This window comes from Dendropsophus ebraccatus, chromosome 13 (assembly GCF_027789765.1).
Source record: "Dendropsophus ebraccatus isolate aDenEbr1 chromosome 13, aDenEbr1.pat, whole genome shotgun sequence".
NCBI lineage: Eukaryota > Metazoa > Chordata > Amphibia > Anura > Hylidae > Dendropsophus > Dendropsophus ebraccatus.
In genome coordinates, this window is record NC_091466.1 from 20,027,851 (window position 1) to 20,050,086 (window position 22,236).

Genomic DNA, 22,236 nt, shown 5'->3' on the forward strand with positions numbered 1-22,236 from the left:
CAGAAAATGAGACTGCATGGAGGTAAGCAGCAGACCTCCAGCAGGCAGACAGTGCGATCGGGACCCCCACAGACAGCTGGATTTACTGAGTTGAGCACAACTCCTCCCTCCTCTGGCAAGATTTACACCTGAAGTCAATCAGTTGTGGGATGTGGCCCCCAGAGTGCACAAATCTGTAGTACATTCACAGCATAGCCATGTGCAAAAGGCCTTGGTGCAACAAATCATGGCATCATATCATATAATGTACTCTGAATTATTATGGTTGAGTCTTTAATACTTACACATAGTATATGTAGCCTGGAATCCCCTCAGCTGAACACTGCTATCACTGTGGAATCGAATCAACATGTAACTACCAGTGGACACCAGCGAAGGAGGGGTTAAGGAACAGTATTTTCCAATCAGTGGAGAAGTGATAGAGGGTCCATCAAAAACTGCCAGGTAGTCATAGGAGCAAGTACTTTGACTTTCAATGGCAAAGTCTCTTATAATAAGAGTAATCTGAAAAAAAAAAAAAAAAAAAAAAAAAGACATTTTTATAACCATTCACCCAATCCAGCCCATTTGGTAGGATGTAAGCTGTCTGGCAACCATGAAGATCTGGTTTCTTTCTTTTCTTATTCTCTTGAATGCTTTAGGCACATGTGCAATGATGTAGCTGACGGCATCTAAATATGGGGTAGTACCTCGAAATGTGACCACTGAGATCTTATTTGGTTCAGAAAGCCAGGCTTCCTAGTTTATTTCCAACACCGTTGGCTATGGTATGTAAGGTGGAAGATGGAGGAGCAGACATGTTCCCAGAGCAACTATTGTTTCTTGCTTGTATTGCTTCTGTATTGTGTCGTCTGAGAAGGGATAGCGTCGCGGCCAGTGATTGGCCATTGAATGACAGCCCGCTCAGCCAGTCACTGGCCACATCGCTGTCTCTTCTCAGTTAGTCAGTAATAGGCTAAGGGCCCTATTACAAGGGACAATTATCTTTCAAAAAATCGTTAGGTTTAGGAATGAGCGAACTTTTGAAAAGTTCCCCCGAACTTTCCTGAAGTTCGGAATCTTACGAACCGAACCGAAAATGAACCTTGCAATAACGGCTGAATAATTGCAGCTACAATAGTGGGAGTGTGATAGGGTATAGTTTCATGTAGTTGCAGTTGCTATTACAATGAAAAAAGTGCAAAAATAGTGAAAAAGAAAAAATAGACGGCAAATCGGCAATAATGCCGACTCCTCTAATGGTTAATATATTTAATTAATAAAACACATTTTCGTTGTAATAAAGTCACTTTTGTTGTTCAATAATTTTATTAAAATGAATCCATCATTGTGCAATTTAATATACTGTTAAAATAAATATATATATAAATAAATGTATATTTATATGTATATTTATTTTTTTACAGTATATTTAATTGCACAAGTATGGATTTGTTTAAATTAAATTATTGAACAACGAAACTAGTTTTATTACAACGAAAATGTGTTTTATTAATTAAATATTAATTATTACAGGAAACTCTATTAAAGCCGTTAATTCACATTCCCGGTATTAGAGTTTTCTGTCATAATTAATACTTTACTTTAATTAAAACATCAAATGTTTCTTCTAATTATGTTATCACAATAGCGTTATTAGAAGAAACATTTTGAATCATATGTGCGCTCAGCTGATCGGCTGATCGGCTGAGCGCACATATAATGAGCCGGTCCGCAGCACAGTGACTTCATTGTGCTGCGGACCAGCGAAGAGGACACATCGGGACATCAGAGGGTGAGTATACAGCTCTCCCCACCCCCTCCCCAGCACTGCACCCATCCCAGCAAGGAAGGGGGGTCACTTAACCCCTTCCTTGCTGGTATGGGTGCAGTCTGACATCAGTCTGGCCCCCCGAGGGGTTAAGGGGGATGCAATGCATCCTCCCTTAACCTCTTGGAGGACAGCCTGTAAGCAGCGATCTATAAAGATGCTGCATACTGTAAGGTGCACAACACCGCTCACAATGATGGGTGTTGTGCTCCTGTTTGTGTGTTTTTTGTGTGTTTCTCCCTTTTTGTTTTTCAGATATCGGTATCCTGTGGATTACGTCGGATTTGATGGACTATGTCGATGACCAGCGGTTGTTTGGATTTTTTTTTTTTTTTTTATAAAATGGTCAATGAGAGGTGTGTGGGTGTTTTAATTTGAATAAAAAAAATTTCACTTGTGTCTTGTCTTTATTTCTTTACTTTATAGACTTAGAAGTGGAAGCCGTCTGATAGAAGGAATCCATTACTAAGTCGGGGCCTAGTGTTAGCCGGTATAAAATGGCTAACACTAACCCCCCATTATTACCCCAGTACCCAATGTCACCAGGGGTACTGGGAAGAGCCGGGTGCCAGTGGTCCCGGAGCGTCAAAATTGGTGCTCCTGGACCGGGCGGCAGCAGGCTGGTAACATTTAGACTGGGGAGGGCCTAAACCAATGGCTCTTCCCACCCTGGTGTTACCAGGCTTCTGTTGCTTGGTTTTTAACCCGGCTGGTTATGAAAATAGGGGGAACCCTACGCGGTTTTTTTTTATTATTTATTTATTTAAAAAAAAACGAGTAGGGTTCCCCCTATTTTCATAACCAGCCGGGTTAAAGACCAAGCAACAGAAGCCTGGTAACACCAGGGTGGGAAGAGCCATTGGTTTAGGCCCTCCCCAGCCTAGATATTACCAGCCTGCTGCCGCCCCAATCCAGAAGCGCCAATTTTGACGCTCCGGGACCACTGGCACCCGGCTCTTCCCAGTACCCCTGGTGGCATTGGGTACAGGGGTTATAATGGGGGGGTTAGTGTTAGCCATTTTATACCGGCTAACACTAGGCCCTGACTTAGTAATGGATTCCGTCTATTAGATGGCTTACACTACTAAGTCTATAAAGTCTGGCCCCCAAGGGGTTAAGGGGGATGCAATGCATCCTCCCTTAACCCCTCTGGGGCCAGACTGATGTCAGACTGCACCCATACCAGCAAGGAAGGGGTTAAGTGACCCCCCTTCCTTGCTGGGATGGGTGCAGTGCTGGGGAGTGGGTGGGGAGAGATGTATACTCACCCTCTGATGTCCCGATGTGTCCTCTTCGCTGGTCCGCAGCACAATGAAGTCACTGTGCTATGGACCCGCTCATTATATGTGCGCTCAGCCGATCAGCTGATTAGCTGAGCGCACATATGATTCAAAATGTTTCTTCTAATAATGCTATTGTGATAGCATAATTAGAAGAAACATTTGATGTTTTAATTAAAGTAAAGTATTAATTATGACAGAAAACTCTATTACCAGGAATATGAATTAACGGTTTTAATAGAGTTTCCTGTAATAATTAATATTTAATTAATAAAATACACTTTTGTTGTAATAAAATTAGTTTCATTGTTCAATAATTTAATTTAAACTAATCCATACTTGTGCAATTAAGTATACTGTAAAAAAAAATAACCCCTTGTTTTGCATATATATGTGTATATATATATATATATATATATATATATATATATATATATATATATATATGCATTTATTTATATACATATTTATTTTAACAGTATATTTAATTGTACAATGATGGATTTGTTTTAATTAAATTATTGAACAACGAAAGGGACTTTATTACAACGAAAATGTGTTCTATTAATTAAATATATCAACCATTAGAAGAGTCGGCATTATTGCAGAGGATCGCTGAACCCGTATTGCCGATTCCTGTAATACTGATTCCCTGCTTTCCCAGATGCATTCCAGAGGTGCTTGCGTCACTTTCTAAAGATGTCTTGGATGTCTTTGATCTTATTTGTTATTTTGTATTTTAACCAAATTCGTTACGAACTTTCTCAAAGTTTGTAATGAATCTGGTTCGTTACGGTTCGGTTCACTGATCCCTAGTTAGATTGTTCGGATTTTAACGATAATCGTTTGGTGTAATAGCAGACTATTAAATGACCAACGAGAAATCGTTTGATAGAATTTTTTTATCGATGATTGTTTGAAAATGGTTCCCATGGAATACGACATCATTTGGTCGTTCGCAGTAGCGACGAACGCAATATCGATGACAAGACGACCACAAGAACGATCATAAGTAACAATCATCGTTTCGCGTAATTAGGTGAACGATTTCAGGTCGTTTGCCATAGCAGTCATTTGAGATTGTTTATTATTAATCGTTGATCGTTGAAAAATCGCTTTGTGTAATAGTACCCTAAGTGGAGAGTGACAGTCCACTCAGTGACAGTCCGCTCAGCTAATCACTGATTGAATGCAAAGAGACTGTGATGTGACCAGTGATTGGCTGAACAGGCTTTCACTCTTGTATCTTGAGAATGACAGCCTGCTCAGCCAATCACTGGCTGCGGCACTGTCCCTTAGTCAGTGGTTGGCTTAGTGGGCTAGAGGCGGCTAAATATACTGGAACAAGACACTAAGGGAGCACAGAACACAAAGCAAACTATATATATATATATATATATATATATATATATATATATATATATATCTTGATTAGCTTAATTAGCTTGCAAAAATTTGCTTTGTTTATGAAGCAAATTTTTGCAAACTTCATCCAGGGTTACTCATCCCTATTTAAGAACTACAGAGCCCAGCACTACTATGGATTGGCTGGATGGAGCCCACATAGAAAATATTTGAAAAAAAAACTACTTTAAAGTATTTGTCAAGAAACCTCAGCATACTTTATTTAAAGTCAATGTCAAAGTCGCTATGGGTTTTATTAACATATGAATCGATTCTTTTCTTACCTTGTATCCAGCAGGAGCTGCAATTATCCATCCACAATCTAGATTAGAATAGTAGCTTACAGGATATCCAGGAGAGGAAAATGTCTTAGATGCGGCATAATAGGCTCCTCCACATTGTACTGGGAGACAAAATATAAATATCATGATGCAGCTTCTATTTACCCACATACTTGACTAGGATTTCTTAGTTTAGAAAAATGTTGGGCATGTTTTGTCCCCGAATCAGACCCACTCCATGGGCTATACCTGGCAGCACTATTTAAAAGAGGGCTGAGGCACAAAGAACAGCCCGGAGAGAGGACTGAGTAAATTTTCATTTTTTCCTCCTTGTAATAATTTTAAAAAATCTCCAATCCTGGTGTGTTTTTTTTTTTATATTCACGCCGTTCACCTTGCGGGAACAATAATATAATATCTTAATACATCTGACAATTCTGCACGCTACGATATATAATATGTTAATTTATTAGTGGTATATTAAACTTTTATTGGAGGGGTAATAAGGGTTTTTTAATACTTTTAAAAACTTTTTTTACTACACTTTTTTTTTACTTTTTTTTCACAGTAAAACATGCAATCATTAGATTGCATGTACTGATCTGTGGTATGCCATAGCATAGCATAGATCAGTGTTATCGGCAATCTATGCAGAGAGCCTGCCTGAGAGCAAACTCTATTCATAGATTGACAATCTGACAGGAAAAAGGCAAGTGACTTACCCCCACCTGTTGGCACAAACGATTGGGACCATGCTCAGCTTGTTCTGTCACTGAGTACCTTAAATGCCTCGATCGCTATAGATTGCAGCATTTAAGGGGTTTATGAGATGCAGCTGCGGGAACGCAGCTGCCTCTTATTACCCTCAGCTCCCGGGACACTGATGTGTGCGGGTCCGCTCTCACTGCCACGGTCCTGCACACATCAAACCTCTTTAGTATCAAAACGTGCATATACGTTCCTGCTGCCCTTGGTATGTGCAGCAGGAACATATATCTACGTATTGCTGACATGAAGGGGTTAAAAAGCCATAGCCCTTGCATTTTTTCACCTACAGACCCACATGAGCCCTTATTTTTTGTGACATTAATTGTACTTTGGATTGACTGACTTAATTTTTCCATAAAATATGCTGCACAACTGGAAAAAAATTATTTGTGCAGTAAAAATTAGAAAGAAAGGAGTTGTGATGACAACGTTCTACCTATGGTAAAACTAATGTGTTGACACCGTTCTACCTAAGGTAAAACGACTTATGTTCCTCAAGTCGGTACGATTACAATGATAGGTAACTTGTATAACTTTTATTTTATTTGATGGCTTTTAAAAAATAAAAAAAAATATAAGTTCTTCAAATTGCTCTATTCTGATCCTTATAACACTTTTAACTGCATGTAACTAACTAATTAACCGGGCATGGCAATGTGTGGCCCCTGGCTGTGCATAATAGCCGGGTGCCACACACTGCAGAGAGGTCCGGCCCTTTAACCCCTCTCTGCTTCTTCTTAATAGCAGCATGACGATTATACTCGGGGTTAAATGAGGATAAATGCAGCAACTCCTGCAGTCAAATCTTCCAGTTATTTAATTCATCACCCAACTGTGTACAGGTATAACTACAACCGTAGAAAAACTCATGGCTGAGTAAGGATGTTGCATAATAGACGCACCCAAAATGCGTCAGTGTTTTTCTAGGGTTGTAGTGATACCTTTACACAGTTGGGTGATGAATTAATTAACTTGAAGATTTTACTGCAGAAGTTGCTGCATTCATCTTGGTTTACTTGGCTTCCTGCCCATCTTACTGTAGTGAAAAGTTCGGGTAGAGTTGCAGTCACAGGAGCAGTAAGCTGGTATTTTCCCACTATATGTATAATGCAAATACTACTGCCAATTCTGGCCACATCCGGAGCACGCTTCATAGGAAAGGACGTACCAGTCCGCCCAGGGTCATCTGGGGACAGTGACCCATGGCGTACCGGTACGACCAAAGTGGTCTAGGGGTTAAGCCTCTTAATATTGATATCTTAAAAAAAAACTATAGTCATAATAAAATAAGACATACTAGCAACATATGTGGCACTAAATCCAACCGCAGGAGTATCTTTATCACTGACAAACTCCACCAGCATCTGATTGCTTGACGCTACCATTAGAGGAACCTGTCCCTTTCCACATGTCCTATCCAGTAAGACTGGTGATGATTTACTGGGACCATCATAAATTCTTAAGTAGTCGGAAGTACAAGAGCTTGAAGGTTGGACGTCGAAAGTTCCAAACTGAAGAGCCACCTAAATGGAACAATATGTGAATCGTCATTATTTAGAACAAAAAGTCATGTCTTATTATCATAGTATTAACACTGGTTCTTCTGGTGGTCTTCAGATGTTACTACCACTGCACTGGATATCTTTTCTGTGGTGTGTACCCCAAACAGATGGAATAGGCATCTTAATTATGGAGTGGTTTAGAAATGTTAGTGAAGGAGAAAATAAGAAAAGAAAGTCTGGAGAAGATGTTACAGGGCTGTTATCTATGTCGGAAAAAAGAAAAAAAAAGTCCAGTCCTAATATTTTTCTCTTTAGGCTGGATCCATGGATTGTGGGCGTGTTAATGCCACCGTCCATAGTTACAGGTCTGCGGCTTAGGACAGCCCTACAAAAGACAGAGATCGCCTCTTTCTACCTCAAGCCCTGGATTCCAAGCTGCTGTTTTTATTAAAGAAGGTAATAGATGGTAAATCCATATTCTGCTTAATATTATGGATGGCATTGACATGAAGTTAAACCGTACTACTAGTCACTGAATTACGATTTGAACTTGCGAATAGCATGACCCTATATTAGAAGCCTTAGGGCAACTGCATCATTGTACCTCACCAGGATTTGTAGAATCTATTGCACATTAAAATATGTTTTTTAGCTATCATTTAGAAAAGGAAAAAAAAGAGCACGTCATAAGAACAGCTTTTTTGGGGGGGCCAAAAATTCTGTACTAAAAAGATCCCAAGACCCTCTAAAAGTCTTCTAGTAGCTCTCAGCCCAGAATACTTTAATCAAACTGGAAAAAAAACAGCTACATCTTTATTAGAAAATTGCCACCATATGCAGGAGGCTGTTTACCTGTCCAGCCGGGGTTCGGATCAGCCAGAGACAATTGGCATTGTTAGGATATGTGGAGGGGAAGTTGGTTGATGTGAAATTCCCATTAAGATTATTAAGCAATTGAGCACACATACCTGAAAAAGATTAACATTTATTATTTAAAAGATCTAGTGCAACAAACTTTTTTTTTTTTTACTTGACATTGAAAAATCTAATAAACCATTGTTTATTAGATTATTCACTACCCTGACAGAAAGGTCTCCCTCTGGCAGCTGTGGTGCAGTCTCCCTGCCAGTCACATCAGTTACAGTGCAGGTGTTTGTGGTGAGGATCAGGGGGGCGACACGATCACATTCTGGACCAGACCCCATACCTCCTTTATAGCATCTTTATAAGCATGCTTAGTGTTACCTTAGTTTCTATATCCTCTGTGTTGCTATACCTGGCTTTTTCTGACCTCGACTCTTGTATATTTGACCACTCTCTTGGATCCTGATTTTGTTCTTCATTGTTAGGTTTGACCCGTATGACTATCTCTTGATGTTTGTATGTCTTGTGTCTGTTCCACGTTTTCACTGTTACCCCACTTAAGGGACTGTCGGCAAGTTACCTGGCCAGTGATTGGCTGAGCGGTCTGTCAGCTAAGACAGGCCGCATTGATGCTGCTGCTGCATGTGGGACCGGGAGGAAGAAGGAGCGCAGGAGAAGCCTTGCAACATGCTTAGGTAAAGCATGGTTCTTGTGAAATGGTCGGTCGCCTGCTGCACATTCCACGCAGCGATGTGCAGTCAGTGCCCAACGATTTTAGGTTTGAACCCAAATAAACGATCAGCCGATGACACGATCATCGACTGATCATTGTCTCTATTCAACAATTTGGACTATTATTGCTCTGTGGAATAGGACCGTAAGGCTGTCTGAGGTAAGTAGGCAGGGACATCTAGGACCGGGGTAGGGCTCACTATCTTTGTCCTCCCCACCCCTTCTGCACTCTACCTGCTGTCAGCATTAATGATGACAGGTACTTTTTAATTTCATCCTTAGGCTATGTTCACACACAGTATATTTTTGTAAAGCCATTTGTACAGAAAGGTACGTCCATTGCTGACTAGAAATCCCGGCTGGAGCAAATACACTTAGTATACGCTTCGGCCGGGATCTCTTGCGGCGCCGTAAACAACTGCCATGTCAATTTTCTGCGGCCGCTATTCATTGAATAACAGCCGCAGAAAACCCTGTCAGTGCACACTATGGAGTGCTGTGGGGAGTTCTGATGTGGGCGTGCATGGATTCACCCGCATCAGAGCACTGCGGTTGAAAAGATCATTTTCAGAAACTGGCCGTTCAATGACACGGCCATGTCATGGAATTCTCCGCTGTCTTACACAGTGTGCACATAGCCTTATACTGTATACTTACTATTACAATTATATAGCTTGTTGATTTTAGCCACATCAAGAACACTTAAACCATATAGTTGTCCTATAGGAACATTTGGGTTAGGTTTTGGTACAATGGTATCCTGCCCTGGAAACATGGTAAATGCATCTCTAGGAAAAAGAAATAATAAAATGCTCTGATCAATAAAAACAAAGAATATCCAATAATGGCAAATGAGATAGTATTCAAAAGATAGAAAACATTACCTGGGTAAGTGCATCAATGAGCCATAGTCATATGGCAGGCCCAGATTATTAGTGACATTCTTCTGGAAATTGACCATATTTTCTACGAACGAAAACAATATACTTTTACACAACACACACACACACTGTATTTATGGTATAGTGGCGAACTAAGAAAAAAAATATGCTACATATATTCACATACTTCCGACTTTTGATGTATATGTTTATCAGATATCTGGTCAGGGAAGAGTGGGCTAAGGAGATTCCCCTCAGGTAATGGTCTAATTGGGACGGGGCTTCTCCTCAGATGATGTCCTTACTACAGTGGGGCTTCCCCTTAGGTAATGTCCTGACTAGAGTGGGGCTTCCCTTAGGTGATGTCCTGACTTGGGTGGGGCTTCCCCTCATCTGATGTCCTGACTTGGGTGAGGTTCCCCTTCATCCGATGTCCTGACTAGGGTGGGGCTTTTCCTCAGGTGATGTCCTGACTAGGGCGGGACTTTCCCTCAGGTGATGTCCTGACTAGGGTGGGGCTTCTCCTCAGGTGATGTCCTCACTAGGGTGGGGCTTCTTCTCAGGTGATGTCTTGACTAGGGTAGGGCTTCTCCTCAGGTGATGTCCTCACTAGGGTGGGGCTTCTCCTCAGGTGATGTCCTCACTAGGGTGGGGCTTCTCAGGTGACGTCCTCACTAGGGTGGGGCTTCTTCTCAGGTAATGTCCTCATTAGGGTGGGGCTTCTCCTCAGTTGATTTTCTCACTAGGGTGCGGCTTCTCCTCAGGTGATGTCCTCACTATGGTAGGGCTTCTCCTCAGTTGATGTCCTCACTAGGGTGGGGCTTCCCCTCATCTGATGTCCTGACTAGGGTGGGGCTTCCACTCATCTGATGTCCTCACCACAGTTGGGCTTCCAATAGGTAAAACCTAGCAAAGTTTTACTTCTGAATTCATAGAGCTTCACATGCAGATGGTTTTACATATGAATAAGTAAATGATGTGGAGTTTTATAATAGAGTTAAACCAAATGTTTGTTAAATTACAAAAAATAGTAAAAAAGTGGAAATGTATGCTTTTGTGCAGTTCAGATCCAGACCAATTGCTAGATAGAGCCAGAAGAAGTGGGCACTAAGTGCCGTCATTTCCAGAGTCATAATGCAAGCCTGTGAGGCCATTCCATAGACAAAGAGCAGAGAGAGAAGTGTTCTGCCATATGCGTCCCTCCTTTCTTGTTCTAGTGATCAGTGACTCGAAACATTTAGTCAAAACTTTTGACATGTCTCTAGGACATTTACCAATATGAACCACCGGTGTAAAGAAGACTGTGTCTCTAGGACATTTCAACATCTTACTAAGGCAGCATATACTATAAAGACTCCTTTAGGGGTCAAACATTAAAGGGGTTAACCAGTGAAAATCTCTTTCTTTCAAATCAACTGGTGTCAGAAAGTTACACAGATTTGTAATTTATTTTGATTAAAAAATTGCAAGTCTTCCCGTGCTTATAAGCTGCTGTATGTCATGCAGGAAATGTTGTTTTATTTTCCGCCTGACACAGTGCTCTCTGCTGCCACCTCTGTCCAAGACAGGAGCTGTCCAGAGTAGGAGAGACTTTCTATGGGAATCCCCACAGAAAACCTCTCCTGCTCTGGACAGTTCCTGTCTTGGACACAGATGTCAGCTGAGAGCAGTATGTCAGACTGGAAAGAAAACACCACTTCCTGCAGGACATACAGCAGCTAATAAGTATAGTAAGACTTGAGATTTTCTGATAAGAGTAAATTACAAATCTATATAACTTTCTGACACCAGTTGATTTGAAAGAAAAAGATTTTCGCCGGAGTACCACTTAGAGACAAGCTACCTCCAATAGGTGTCACTATCCCTCCATAGCCTTTCATTTAGAATAAACCACAATACCTGGTGCAATATTCTTGGTTATGATGTCAACATAGTTGTCACGGTCACTCCGAGAGGTTTCATGTAAGAATCCAAGAGTATGGGATAGCTCGTGTTGTATCATGCCTCTTAACATGCAGGTATCTGCTAATAAATATAAATTCTGAACGCCTCCAATTTTTCCAATGTAGGATCCGCAACTAAAAGGCAAAAGAATTTACAAACCATTATTATTAGAGGTGAGCAAATCACTTGGCAATCCGTTGTCGCATACAAGCAAATTTCATTAAAAATTGTGGCGAGCGAACATGCCGCTAATTGTTCGTGTTTATTTATTTGATGATCCGAATGGTTATAACGATCCTTTTCAAACATCCGAACGTTTATCTAGTGATGTACACAACTGTGTTATATTCACAACTGTGTAATGTTTGCAACTGCGTAATATTCACAACTGTTTAATGTTTGCAACTGCGTAAGTGTAAGCTAACATGTGCGATCGCTACTGCGGCCGCCATGTTTAGTGAATTTGCGAAACAAATCTGGCCAATTAGAATATTGCAATTAAAGAGGCAAATTAAAGCCCAATTCACTGTGAATGGGAATTTGTCAGATTTGCTTCAATCATCTTAAAGCACATTAGAGATATATTTTATTGTAATATTGTAATTTTTTTTATTTCATATCTATGATGTATTTTTACTTATTCTAATTTAATTTTATCATATGCAAGTATAACCTTTTTTACTGTGTATTTTTTTTTTTTAAAGCGAATCTGTTGGCGCTATACAAATAATAATAATAATAATAATAATAATAATAATAATAATAATAATAATAATTATTATTATTATTATTATTATTATTATTATTATTATTATTATTATCTTAGCTCTTTTAACAAAAAACATAATGAAGATAAGCCTTATGTCAGACCCCATGGAAATGAGCAAATTAACCTGAAAGAGACCCTATTAGTTTGCATGGGAGAGGTTTGTAGACATGCTCTGTGATCTCTGCAGTAGTCATTATGTAGGAGGGAGGGAACGAAGAGAATCAGCTATTGTGAAAATGCTTATTATCTATGTACTAGTAACTAATGAAATGGCCCCCTCTGCGGTCATCTAAGCCCCACAGTGAGAGGTGATAAAAGTCACGACTACAGAGACTGCTGGACGCTGCAATAGTTTCAGGCAGCCTCTTCCTGGGTACTGGCAGGGAGGGGGTGTGGAACAAGGGGAGCAGACTCTGCCTCCGCTTAATTTAACATTTTTCTCGCTGAAAAATGATAAGGAAACCTATGCCAGCTCTGAGCTGGCATAGGTTTCCTCGGCGCACACACTGGTACACACAGGTTTTATGTAGAGGCGCGGCGGGGACATTTTTAAGCACGGCACAGAAAACACCGGACTTAATAAATGTCCCCCTATGTGTATACGCTCTGGCCGGGATTCCATTAATCTACATACAATGTATTTTTTGTATAAATCATGGCCGTTGTTGCGAATTGTGAAAATGGCCAAAAACTTGATTTAAACAATAGGTAATTTTATAATGTCACAAGAGCTAAAGTGTAGATATAATAACATATATGAAAATATAAGTAAATACAAGTAAAGTAACACAGTATGAGAGTGTAGATGGCAAACCACTCAAAAACCAGCAACAGAACACACAATGCACATTGGGTTGCATTCTACTTGGACTGTAGGACTATCTTTGGTTTGAGATCTATACATCACTGGCGTTGCTTTACTTCACTTTAGTTATCTTTTATATTATAAATGTGTTATTATACTTACAGTCCCCTCTACCGTATGTCTCATTCTACATAGACTATGTTCATACAACATATATTTTCGTAAAACCGCGGCTGTTGTACAATGGCTGTGATTTATAGGGAAATATAAATGTCTATACATTGCTGCCTAGGAATCCCTGCCAGAGCGTATCCACATAGTACACACTCCGGCCGGGATCTCTCATGGCGCCGCAAACAACTGACATGTCAAACCATGTAAGTGCACACTATGGAGTGAGCGGCTCCGGACGCTCGCTCCATAGTGTGCTATGGGAGCTCTGATGCGGGCGGGCGCAGATGTGCCCACATCAGAATCCTGTGGCCAAAAAGATCATCCGACCGGTACTGCAGTACCGGCCGAGATGATTTTTTCAGAGACCGGCCGTTCCATGACCCGGCTGGGTCACAGAATGGCCGGGCTCATACTGTGTGTGCACATAGACATAAACTGTTTTTGGTTGGTTTGGTTGGGGTAATAAGGCTCAAATTGACCTGAACACTAAAAGGTTAATGTCCCATGTGGGCAAGATAATGCCTGCACTATGCAGGTGAGCATCAGAATATTCTCCTCTGGTTGGTTCTGGGAATCCCAGTTGGAAAAAAAAAAAAGATAAAAATACAAATAAATTGAATTTTGGAGTGTGTGGTTATACTGACATGAGTTAATAGGAAACCTTACCCCAGTGTGGATACAATGTTAACATAATCTTTTTCTGTTGTCCTTGGAACAAACCGAATGCAGGTCAAAGTCTCGAATTCCTGCATGGCGGTTAAAAATACAGCAAGATGTTGAGGACCTGTATAAAAGAAAATATTGGTGATAGGCTGTGAGAAAAAATACATATAGTGGTAAGAACACCAAATAGAGAAGCTACATGATGGCTGCTTGTAAGGCTTAAGCTTTTGCTGAGACTATTAGATCTTTAAAGCTGTGGGAGCATGGTGATGTGTTTGTTTAGAGCATTACTGTCATTTGTAATAACTTTTGTCTGCTGAGACTCTCTGCGACCCTAAGATACAACTGTGAGGGAGAGATAGACTAGGCCGGTGCTGGGACTGGGCCTCTCCCTGGTTCTATCTCAGGACCAAAACCCTTAAAGGGGTTGTCCAACGAAAAATCTTTTTCTTTCAAAACAACTGGTGTCAGAGAGTTATATAGATTTGTAATTTACTTCTATTTCTATTTCTATACTCTCTGCTGACATCTCTGGCCGAGTCAGGAACTGTCCAGAGAAGTAGCGAATCCCCATAGAAAACCTCTCCTGTTCAGGACAGTTCCTGACTCGGCCAGAGAGGTCAGCAGAGAGCACTGTTTCTCAATGTAAATAAACAACACTTCCTGCAGGACACATAGTAGCCTATAAGTATGGGAAGATTTGAGATTTTTAAATAGAAGTAAATTACAAATCTATATAACTTTCTGACACCAGTTGATTTGAAAGAAAAAAAAAAAAATCACTGGACAACCACTTTAACCCTTTAACCCCTTAAGGACGGGGCCCATTTTCGTTTTTGCATTTTCGGTTTTTCCTCCTTGTGTTTAAAAGGCCATAGCACTTGCATTTTTCCACCTAGAAACCCATATGAGCCCTTATTTTTTGCGTCACTAATTGTACTTTGCAATGACAGGCTGAATTTTTGCATTTGGTACACTACGAAACCAGAAAAAAATTCAAAGTGTGGTGAAATTGAAAAAAAAAAACGCATTTCTTTTATTTGGGGGAACTGTGTTTTCACGCCATTCGCCCTGGGGTAAAACCCTGTGATGTTATGACCTGGCTTGGAAATGCCTGCTCAGCCAATCAGTGACTAAGATTGGACACATGCATCCACAGTCACTAAATAACTTATAAATTCAAAAAGCTAGAATTAAAGTCAATAAATCAATGGCAACTAGAGATGAGCGAACCTCGAGCATGCTCGAGTCCATCCGAACCCGATCGTTCTGCATTTGATTAGCAGTGGCTTCTGAATTGGACAAAGCTCTAAGGTTGTCTGGAAAGCATGGATACAGCCAATGACTATATCCATGTTTTCCACATAGCCTTAGGGCTTTATCCAAGTTCAGCAGCCACTGCTAATCAAATGCCGAACCCGGTTCGCTCATCTCTAATGGCAACATAAAACTTGGGTTACACAAAGGAAATCTACACCACGTATAATTTTTTGCTTTGTCTCTGTGACATGGAACTATCTTTTTGAGGAGCTGCCAAAATAGTTAAAAAATGAAATTGGTAAGAAAATATAATGGAATTTCTGTAATACACTCTTAGGCCATGTTCACACAACGTAAGTTGTGTAATAATCACGTGGCCGTGATTAATACAAAACTTATGTTGTACTGCAGTCTTTGGGATCCCGGCCAGAGTGTATACACATAGTATACACTCCGGCCAATATACCTAGCGGCCGCACGAAAAACTGTCATGTAAGTTTTGTGCGGCCACTTTTCATTGAACAGGTCACACAATGGAAAGTGCGGCTCCAGCCACACTCTCCATTGTGTTCAATAGTGAATTGGGATGTGGGCACAAACAGATGTTCCTGCATCCCATTTCAATAAAATTAACATTTATCCAGCCGGGACTGCAGTTCTGGCCGGGATAAGCTTCACTGACACCGGCCGTTCTGTGACTCAGCCGGGTCACAGAACGACTGGTGTTATACGTAGTATGAACCTGACAATAAAATGTATTCTCCTTTGTTCCCTCAGATCCTTTCCAAGGAGAAATGGAGGTTGCTGCATGTTATTATTTTGACTCAATATCAAATACATTTACACATACAGTCTGACAGTGACTTACTGTAGGCAGGTGAAAGGACATAGGGCACATTGACAGTTCCATAAGTCGACTTAATCCAAAGGCAGTCTACACAGGAGGTAGCGCTACGACCCTTCTTCTGCATAATGTCATCATGTATTGTAAGGTTGCTGCCTAAATGAACCACAAACAAAAAGTTCTGTTAATTTCAAGGATCATGATAGCTCAGCAGTCTATTTTGCCTGGAAAACCTCTTTAAACTTATGCAGCCCTGCAGTTCCCAATACCGATATTAGTGGTAGCATATGGGCCGCGTCTACACTAATTGATGCTTACAGTCAAAGTACAAAACATGGTCAGGTTAAAATCCTAGTACGTATTTGTTACCCTGTTACTATGGGTGATAATGGGAACTACATGACTATTGCAGTGGCTGCTGTCCACATAACATATTATTTTTTAATACCACCTTTCTCTCCTTGAGGTATTTTGCCGAAGATGTTCAAGTCAACAGATTCATTCTTCTCTGTGGATAATGAAAAACAAGAAAGATATTGCTGTTGAAAATTATATAGTATTTTATAAGCGGTTGATGACTTTTTCATGCTTAAGTTTCAGAAAACTTGCAGAAATGGAATCCTTAGGTTTGATTGGCTCAGCCCCGTTTTCATGAGACCCCCCCCCCTCTTGCTCATCACCTTAAAAGCATAAATGTCTTTATAGCAGTCCCCCCCCCCCCCCTTTTGCATTATGACTTCTCTACACAGGTGTAAAGGGTACATTTTGCAATTTTCATACCTTATTTTATATCATACTTCATGGTGCTTGTTCTAGTAAAAAGTGATCTTTTATCATCTGTGGATTGTGCTACCTGGGCGGGGCTTCATGGCTGAAGCGCCACTTAGCCCCACCTAAATTGCCACCATAGGCCCCGCCCAGTGACATCATTGTCACATAGGCCCCACCCCCTTAGTGGTCATTGGTATGGGCCGACCTAGATGGGGTAAAGCCTAGACCTTTATGCTGGCCTTTTCCAATGGCCGTCGAGGGGACAGGTCCTATGAACCAATGTTGTCATGCGGCAGGGCCTACAGTGGCAATGTGGGTGGGGCTAAGAGGCGCATGGTGGAAAGAACACCAAGTGACTAATCGTCCACCTGACATGTGAGGCACCTGTCATTCAGCCACTTCAATTCCCCACTTTACCATTGTAGCATTGAAAGATTGAAGTGATCCTTTATTTACACACAAAAAAAAAACAACTACGTTGGTACCGTCTAATGACAGTAAGATTATATTTTAATCTGCAGCAGCCAAGTCAATGAGGCGTGGCTTAGGGCACAAACACTCTAGGCCACACCGCATCGACTCTGCTTTTCTGTGAACAATAAACGCAAATATTGGTATTGTTATTTTTAACTTTTTTTTTACGTTGATAGTAGAGAACTCTTTAAATTCTAAAATAAAAAAGTACATAGGACATAAGAAACCATAACAGTTCCTGAAAGGTTTGTGGGGATGGAAAACTTAGTTTAGCTTTGCTTAGTCCTGTTCTTCATGGGCCAGGTACATCCAAAAGCACCAAAAATGTACCTTATTGGTATTAATACATAATATATTTATTAGATACCAACACAATGGGGAACATTTATTAACTGGTGCAACTTGAATATTCTGGTGCAAAGAAGCCAGATGCAAATTAATTAATTCACACACACTTGTTCGAAAAAAAATATTTGCATCAGGACCCTCTGCCCTGATTGCACTGGAATGCAGACACATGCACAGGGGGCGCTTGACATTTTTCTGGCTGAAAAATAATGCTTACTTGGTTAACCTGAAAGTGTAAGGGTGCCTTCACACGTACCGTATCGTTGCGTATTTAACGCTGCGTATTTATCGCTGCGTTTTTATCGCTGCGTGTTTGCTGCGATTTTTACATGCGAGTTTCGATTTTCATATGATTTTTATTCGCATGTAAAAATCGCACCAAACACGCAGCGATAAAAACGCAGCGATAAATACGCAGCGATAGGGTACGTGTGAAGCTACCCTAAGTCTGGCTTAACTTAACCCTCTGGGGGCCAGACTGTGCTCTATTGGGGGGAGTGGGGAAATTATACTTACCGCTCCAGTCTTCTATTCACCTTCACTATTGCAGTGCAGCCAATCAGGGGGCTGAGATGGGACGCCAATGTAGCCACTAATTGGCTGAGTGGAGGCTCCGCTCAGCCAATCAGTGGCCAGGGCTCTACTTACCACTAGGCACTTGTGGTCCGGTGCCTAGGGCAGCACCTTGTAGGGGGGCAGCATCAGGGGTATAGTGGAATTGTTTAGGTCTGGTGTGGTGGTGTTATCCAGTCAGTGTAAAATGTAACGCCTGGAAATATTATCTACCAATCTAACAATCCTGTGGTGAGAATTCCTTCAGATAATATGCAGATGGCTGTAATCATAGATTCAATGTGGATAATTGTATATGTTATAAGCTGTTAAAAGACATGAAAAACACAATTCAGACTATGTTTCTACATGTAGAAAAATGCATGTGGCTGAAACCACTGTCCTCCACGCTCCCCAAGATGGGGTGTTTTCAGGTTTAGTGCCCAGGGCAGCAGCAGCTGTTAATTAGGCCCTGTCAGTGGCTACAATGGTGTCCTGCCTCAGCCACTGATTGGCTGCACTACAATACTAAATGTGGATAGAAGACCAGAGTGGTAAGTATAATTTCCCCCTCTCCCACCAACAGAGCACAGTCTAGCCCCCAATACAGTTTAAGGCTATTGTCACACTTAGAATGAGACCGGCCGGGTCACGGAACGGCCTGTGTCTGAAAATATCATCCCGGCCGGTACTGCAGTACTGCAGATGATGTTTAGCACCAAAGAGTTCTGATGCGGGCGTATCCATGTGCACCTGCATCAGAACTTCCCACTGCACACTATAAAGCGTGCGCCCGGACCTGCTCGCTCCACTGTGTGCACTGACAGGGTTTTCTGCGGCCGCTATTCAATGATTCCTTAGATTCTATAGATAGCAAGGTAACGTATATTTTCGTATTAATCACGGCTGTTGTTGCAATCGCCAAAAGCGGCCGTACTTTTACGAAATTATATGTTGTGTGAACATGGCTTTAAGGCTGTGGAAATGCATTACATATTTCCTCAGCCTAAAAGGGATTGTCCAGCTAAAATCTTTTTCTTTCAAATCAATTAGTGTCAGAAAGTTATATACTCTAGATTTGTAATTTGGTTCTATTTAAAAAAAATCTCAAGTCTTCCCATACTTATTAGCTCCTATATGTCATGCAGGAAATATTTTATTTCCAGTCTGACACAGAGCTCTCTACTGACATCTCTGGCAGAGACAAGAACTGTCCAGAGCAGGAGAGGTTTTCTATGGGGATTCATAGAAAACCAAAACAGAGTTCCTGTCTCGGCCAGAGATGTCACCAGAGAGCACTGTCTCAGACTGAAAATAAAACAACATTTCCTGCATGACATATAGTAGCTGATAAGTATGGGAAGACTTGAGAAGTAAATTACTAATCTATATAACTTTGTGATATCAGTTGATTTGAAAGTAAAAGCTTTTCGCTGGATAATCCCTTTAGTGCTTGTAGAAAGGCTCAGACACCTTTCAACAAGTTTCTTTTTTTTTGGTTAACAAGCAGCTGAGCAGCACGCAGTACTTGCTTAAGCATCAAGCACTCTTAAATAGCCCGACCCTCGAGAGAGTATCTCTAGTAAACTTATACTAGAGAGTATATACATTCCTGGCATTTTTAATGTTTTGGGTTTTAATGTGGGCGGGAGTCCATGGCGGTGGGGATAATGACAGGCAATCATGATCACAAAGCTGCCTGCCATTAAACCCTCAAACATGGCAATTGATAGCAACTGTGGCATTAAGTACCTGTCAACTGTCACGGTTACTAGTCATTGCTCCCACTAGCCAGAAACCTACTCCACACTGATGAGGGGCAAAAACACTGATACAGCTGTCTGTGGATGGATACTTTGCTTGGGTGGTTTCCTTAACTGGAGACTTTCCTTAACTTGGTTGTTCCTTCCCGGAGGAAGGTCTGGCTAGTTCACTGACGTTGAGACACGTGATAGTGTCTCTGCAGTGTTTTTTTGCATATTTGATTTCCCAGGGGGCAATGTTCTAGAATACACTGACATTGAGACACGTGATGGTGTCTCTGAGGTGTTTTGGTTGATCTCCCTGAGGTCAACTAGCGTCCTTTTGCATGCACTTACTAGTCATTGCTCCCACTAGCCAGAAACCTACTCCACACTGATGAGGGACAAAAACCCTGAAACAGCTGTCTGTGGATGGATACCTTGCGTGGGTGGTTTCCTTAATTGGAGACATTCCTTGGCTTGGTTGTTCCTTTCTGGAGGAAGGTCTGGCTAGTTCACTGACGTCAAGACACGTGATGGTGTCTCTGCAGTATTCTTTTGCATATTTGATTTCCTAGGGGGCAATGTTCTAGAATACACTGACGTTGAGACACGTGATGGTGTTTTGGTTGAGCTCTCTGAGGTCCACCAGCGTCCTTTTGCAAGTACCTGTCACTGACTGACAGTGCTACTCAGCCGGAGGAGTAATATTTACGTCTGTATTGTCAGATTCTCGATCTTCTATTAAGTTTGCCTCAGGCAGACTCTATGAGAAGATTGCCAATAATACAGATGAATGCTTTGCAATGGCATAGCATCGATCAGTAGTATCAGCAATCTAATGATTGCATTTATAAGTCCTCTAAAAATACCCCCTTCCCCAATAAAAGTTAAAATCACCCCTTTTCCATTATGCAAATAAAAATATGTTAAAAAAACAAACAACAAAAAAAAAACATATTTGGTATTGTTGCTTGCAGAATTGTTCAATATGTTAAACTATTACAATATTGTTCTTACACAGTGAACAGCGTAAACAAAAAGAGGGGGGAGTGGGACCTGAATAAAAAAAAAAAAAATAATAATAATAATATTTTTTTTTTTACACCAATATGATACAAATAAAAAAAAAAATACACATCATGGTGCAAAAATGATGACCCAACCAGCCGTCTAGGTGGAAAATAAAAGCGTTAGCGGGCTCTTAGAGGGCAGGAAAGAGAACAGTGGTTCAATGTGACCTGGACATCTGTGCATCAATGACAGTCAGACACAAATAGATGTAATTTAAAATCTGTATAGCTTAATGACACCAACTGATTTAAAAACTATTTTTACTCAATTTTTTTCCCTTCTCTTCTTATTTTAGAGGCATTGGAGCAGTACAAAATATTGCATTCAAAAATGTACACAACTGATTTAATTTTTTTATTTTGACCACTTTCAGGTTAATAAACATCAAATACAATTAAGATTTACTTAAGAACACATCTAACCCTCTCCTAAAAAGTATGTGTCCTTACTCACCATTACTGCCGCTCCTTAAAGGTACCTGCAAAAGATTAATATTGCAGAGTTAATGATAATGAAATAATACAATTTATCCTCTGCGCTGTTTTTGTGTATTTAGCCGTTTAATCCACAGGCTAATCAGGTGCTTTGGTGCACTGGGGGCATGATCGGGACTTAATTCCATGTATATTAAAATAGAGTAATTCAGTAATTAAATGTATCTGAGAAAAAATGTATAACAGATACACCACAAAAAAATATCTGTACCCTCAAAATAAAACAATTCATCTTTATTGCTCAAATGTTATAAAATTATTCATATAAAATCAAATACGTCACTGGTTACTATACAGACAAAGAAACAACAACTAGGGCATTACAAAGGATGCTGGTAAAAAACAAAAATACAGGCCACGCTAGTTACACACCAGTATGTTATGTGATAACGTAAAAGAGTATTAGATTACATAGTACTCTGGCTCCCTCTGGTGGCTACACACAATAATACATATAGAGTAATTATTATTATTATTATTATTATTATTATTATTATTATTATTTTATTTTATTTATTTTTTTTACAAAAAAAGAAAATATTTAAGCAAAACATATTATCACTGTTGCCTTATCTCCCCAGTATCCCTGGGACTCCTGGGACTGCCCTACACATGTTTCTCACTTCTGTGCTTTATCAGGAAGGAATTGTTACTCTACTTAATTGTGGTGTTGATCAAATTGTAGTATATATATATATATATATATATATATATATATATATATAAAATGTATAATAGACTTAAAAGGGTAATACTAAAAAAAAATTATAAATTACTAACTTCCTACTCGAGTGCATACT

At 40.3% G+C, this 22,236-nt stretch overlaps 1 protein-coding gene across 1 annotated transcript in view; it reads right to left on the reverse strand.

The window, feature by feature from the left end:
- Nucleotides 1–273: 273 nt before the first annotated feature.
- The window catches only part of LOC138770456 (embryonic protein UVS.2-like), a 28,324-nt gene continuing 6,361 nt past the window's right edge, over nt 274–22,236 (reverse strand). Inside the window, exons 4-14 of the mRNA XM_069949558.1 lie at nt 21,396–21,420; nt 16,433–16,489; nt 16,006–16,137; nt 13,881–13,998; nt 11,422–11,600; nt 9,526–9,607; nt 9,299–9,429; nt 7,898–8,013; nt 6,841–7,066; nt 4,779–4,897; nt 274–504 (exon numbers count right to left, since the gene is read on the reverse strand). Coding sequence (XP_069805659.1) covers nt 274–504; nt 4,779–4,897; nt 6,841–7,066; nt 7,898–8,013; nt 9,299–9,429; nt 9,526–9,607; nt 11,422–11,600; nt 13,881–13,998; nt 16,006–16,137; nt 16,433–16,489; nt 21,396–21,420 — 1,416 coding nt within the window. The remainder of the gene's footprint in view (nt 505–4,778; nt 4,898–6,840; nt 7,067–7,897; nt 8,014–9,298; nt 9,430–9,525; nt 9,608–11,421; nt 11,601–13,880; nt 13,999–16,005; nt 16,138–16,432; nt 16,490–21,395; nt 21,421–22,236) is intronic.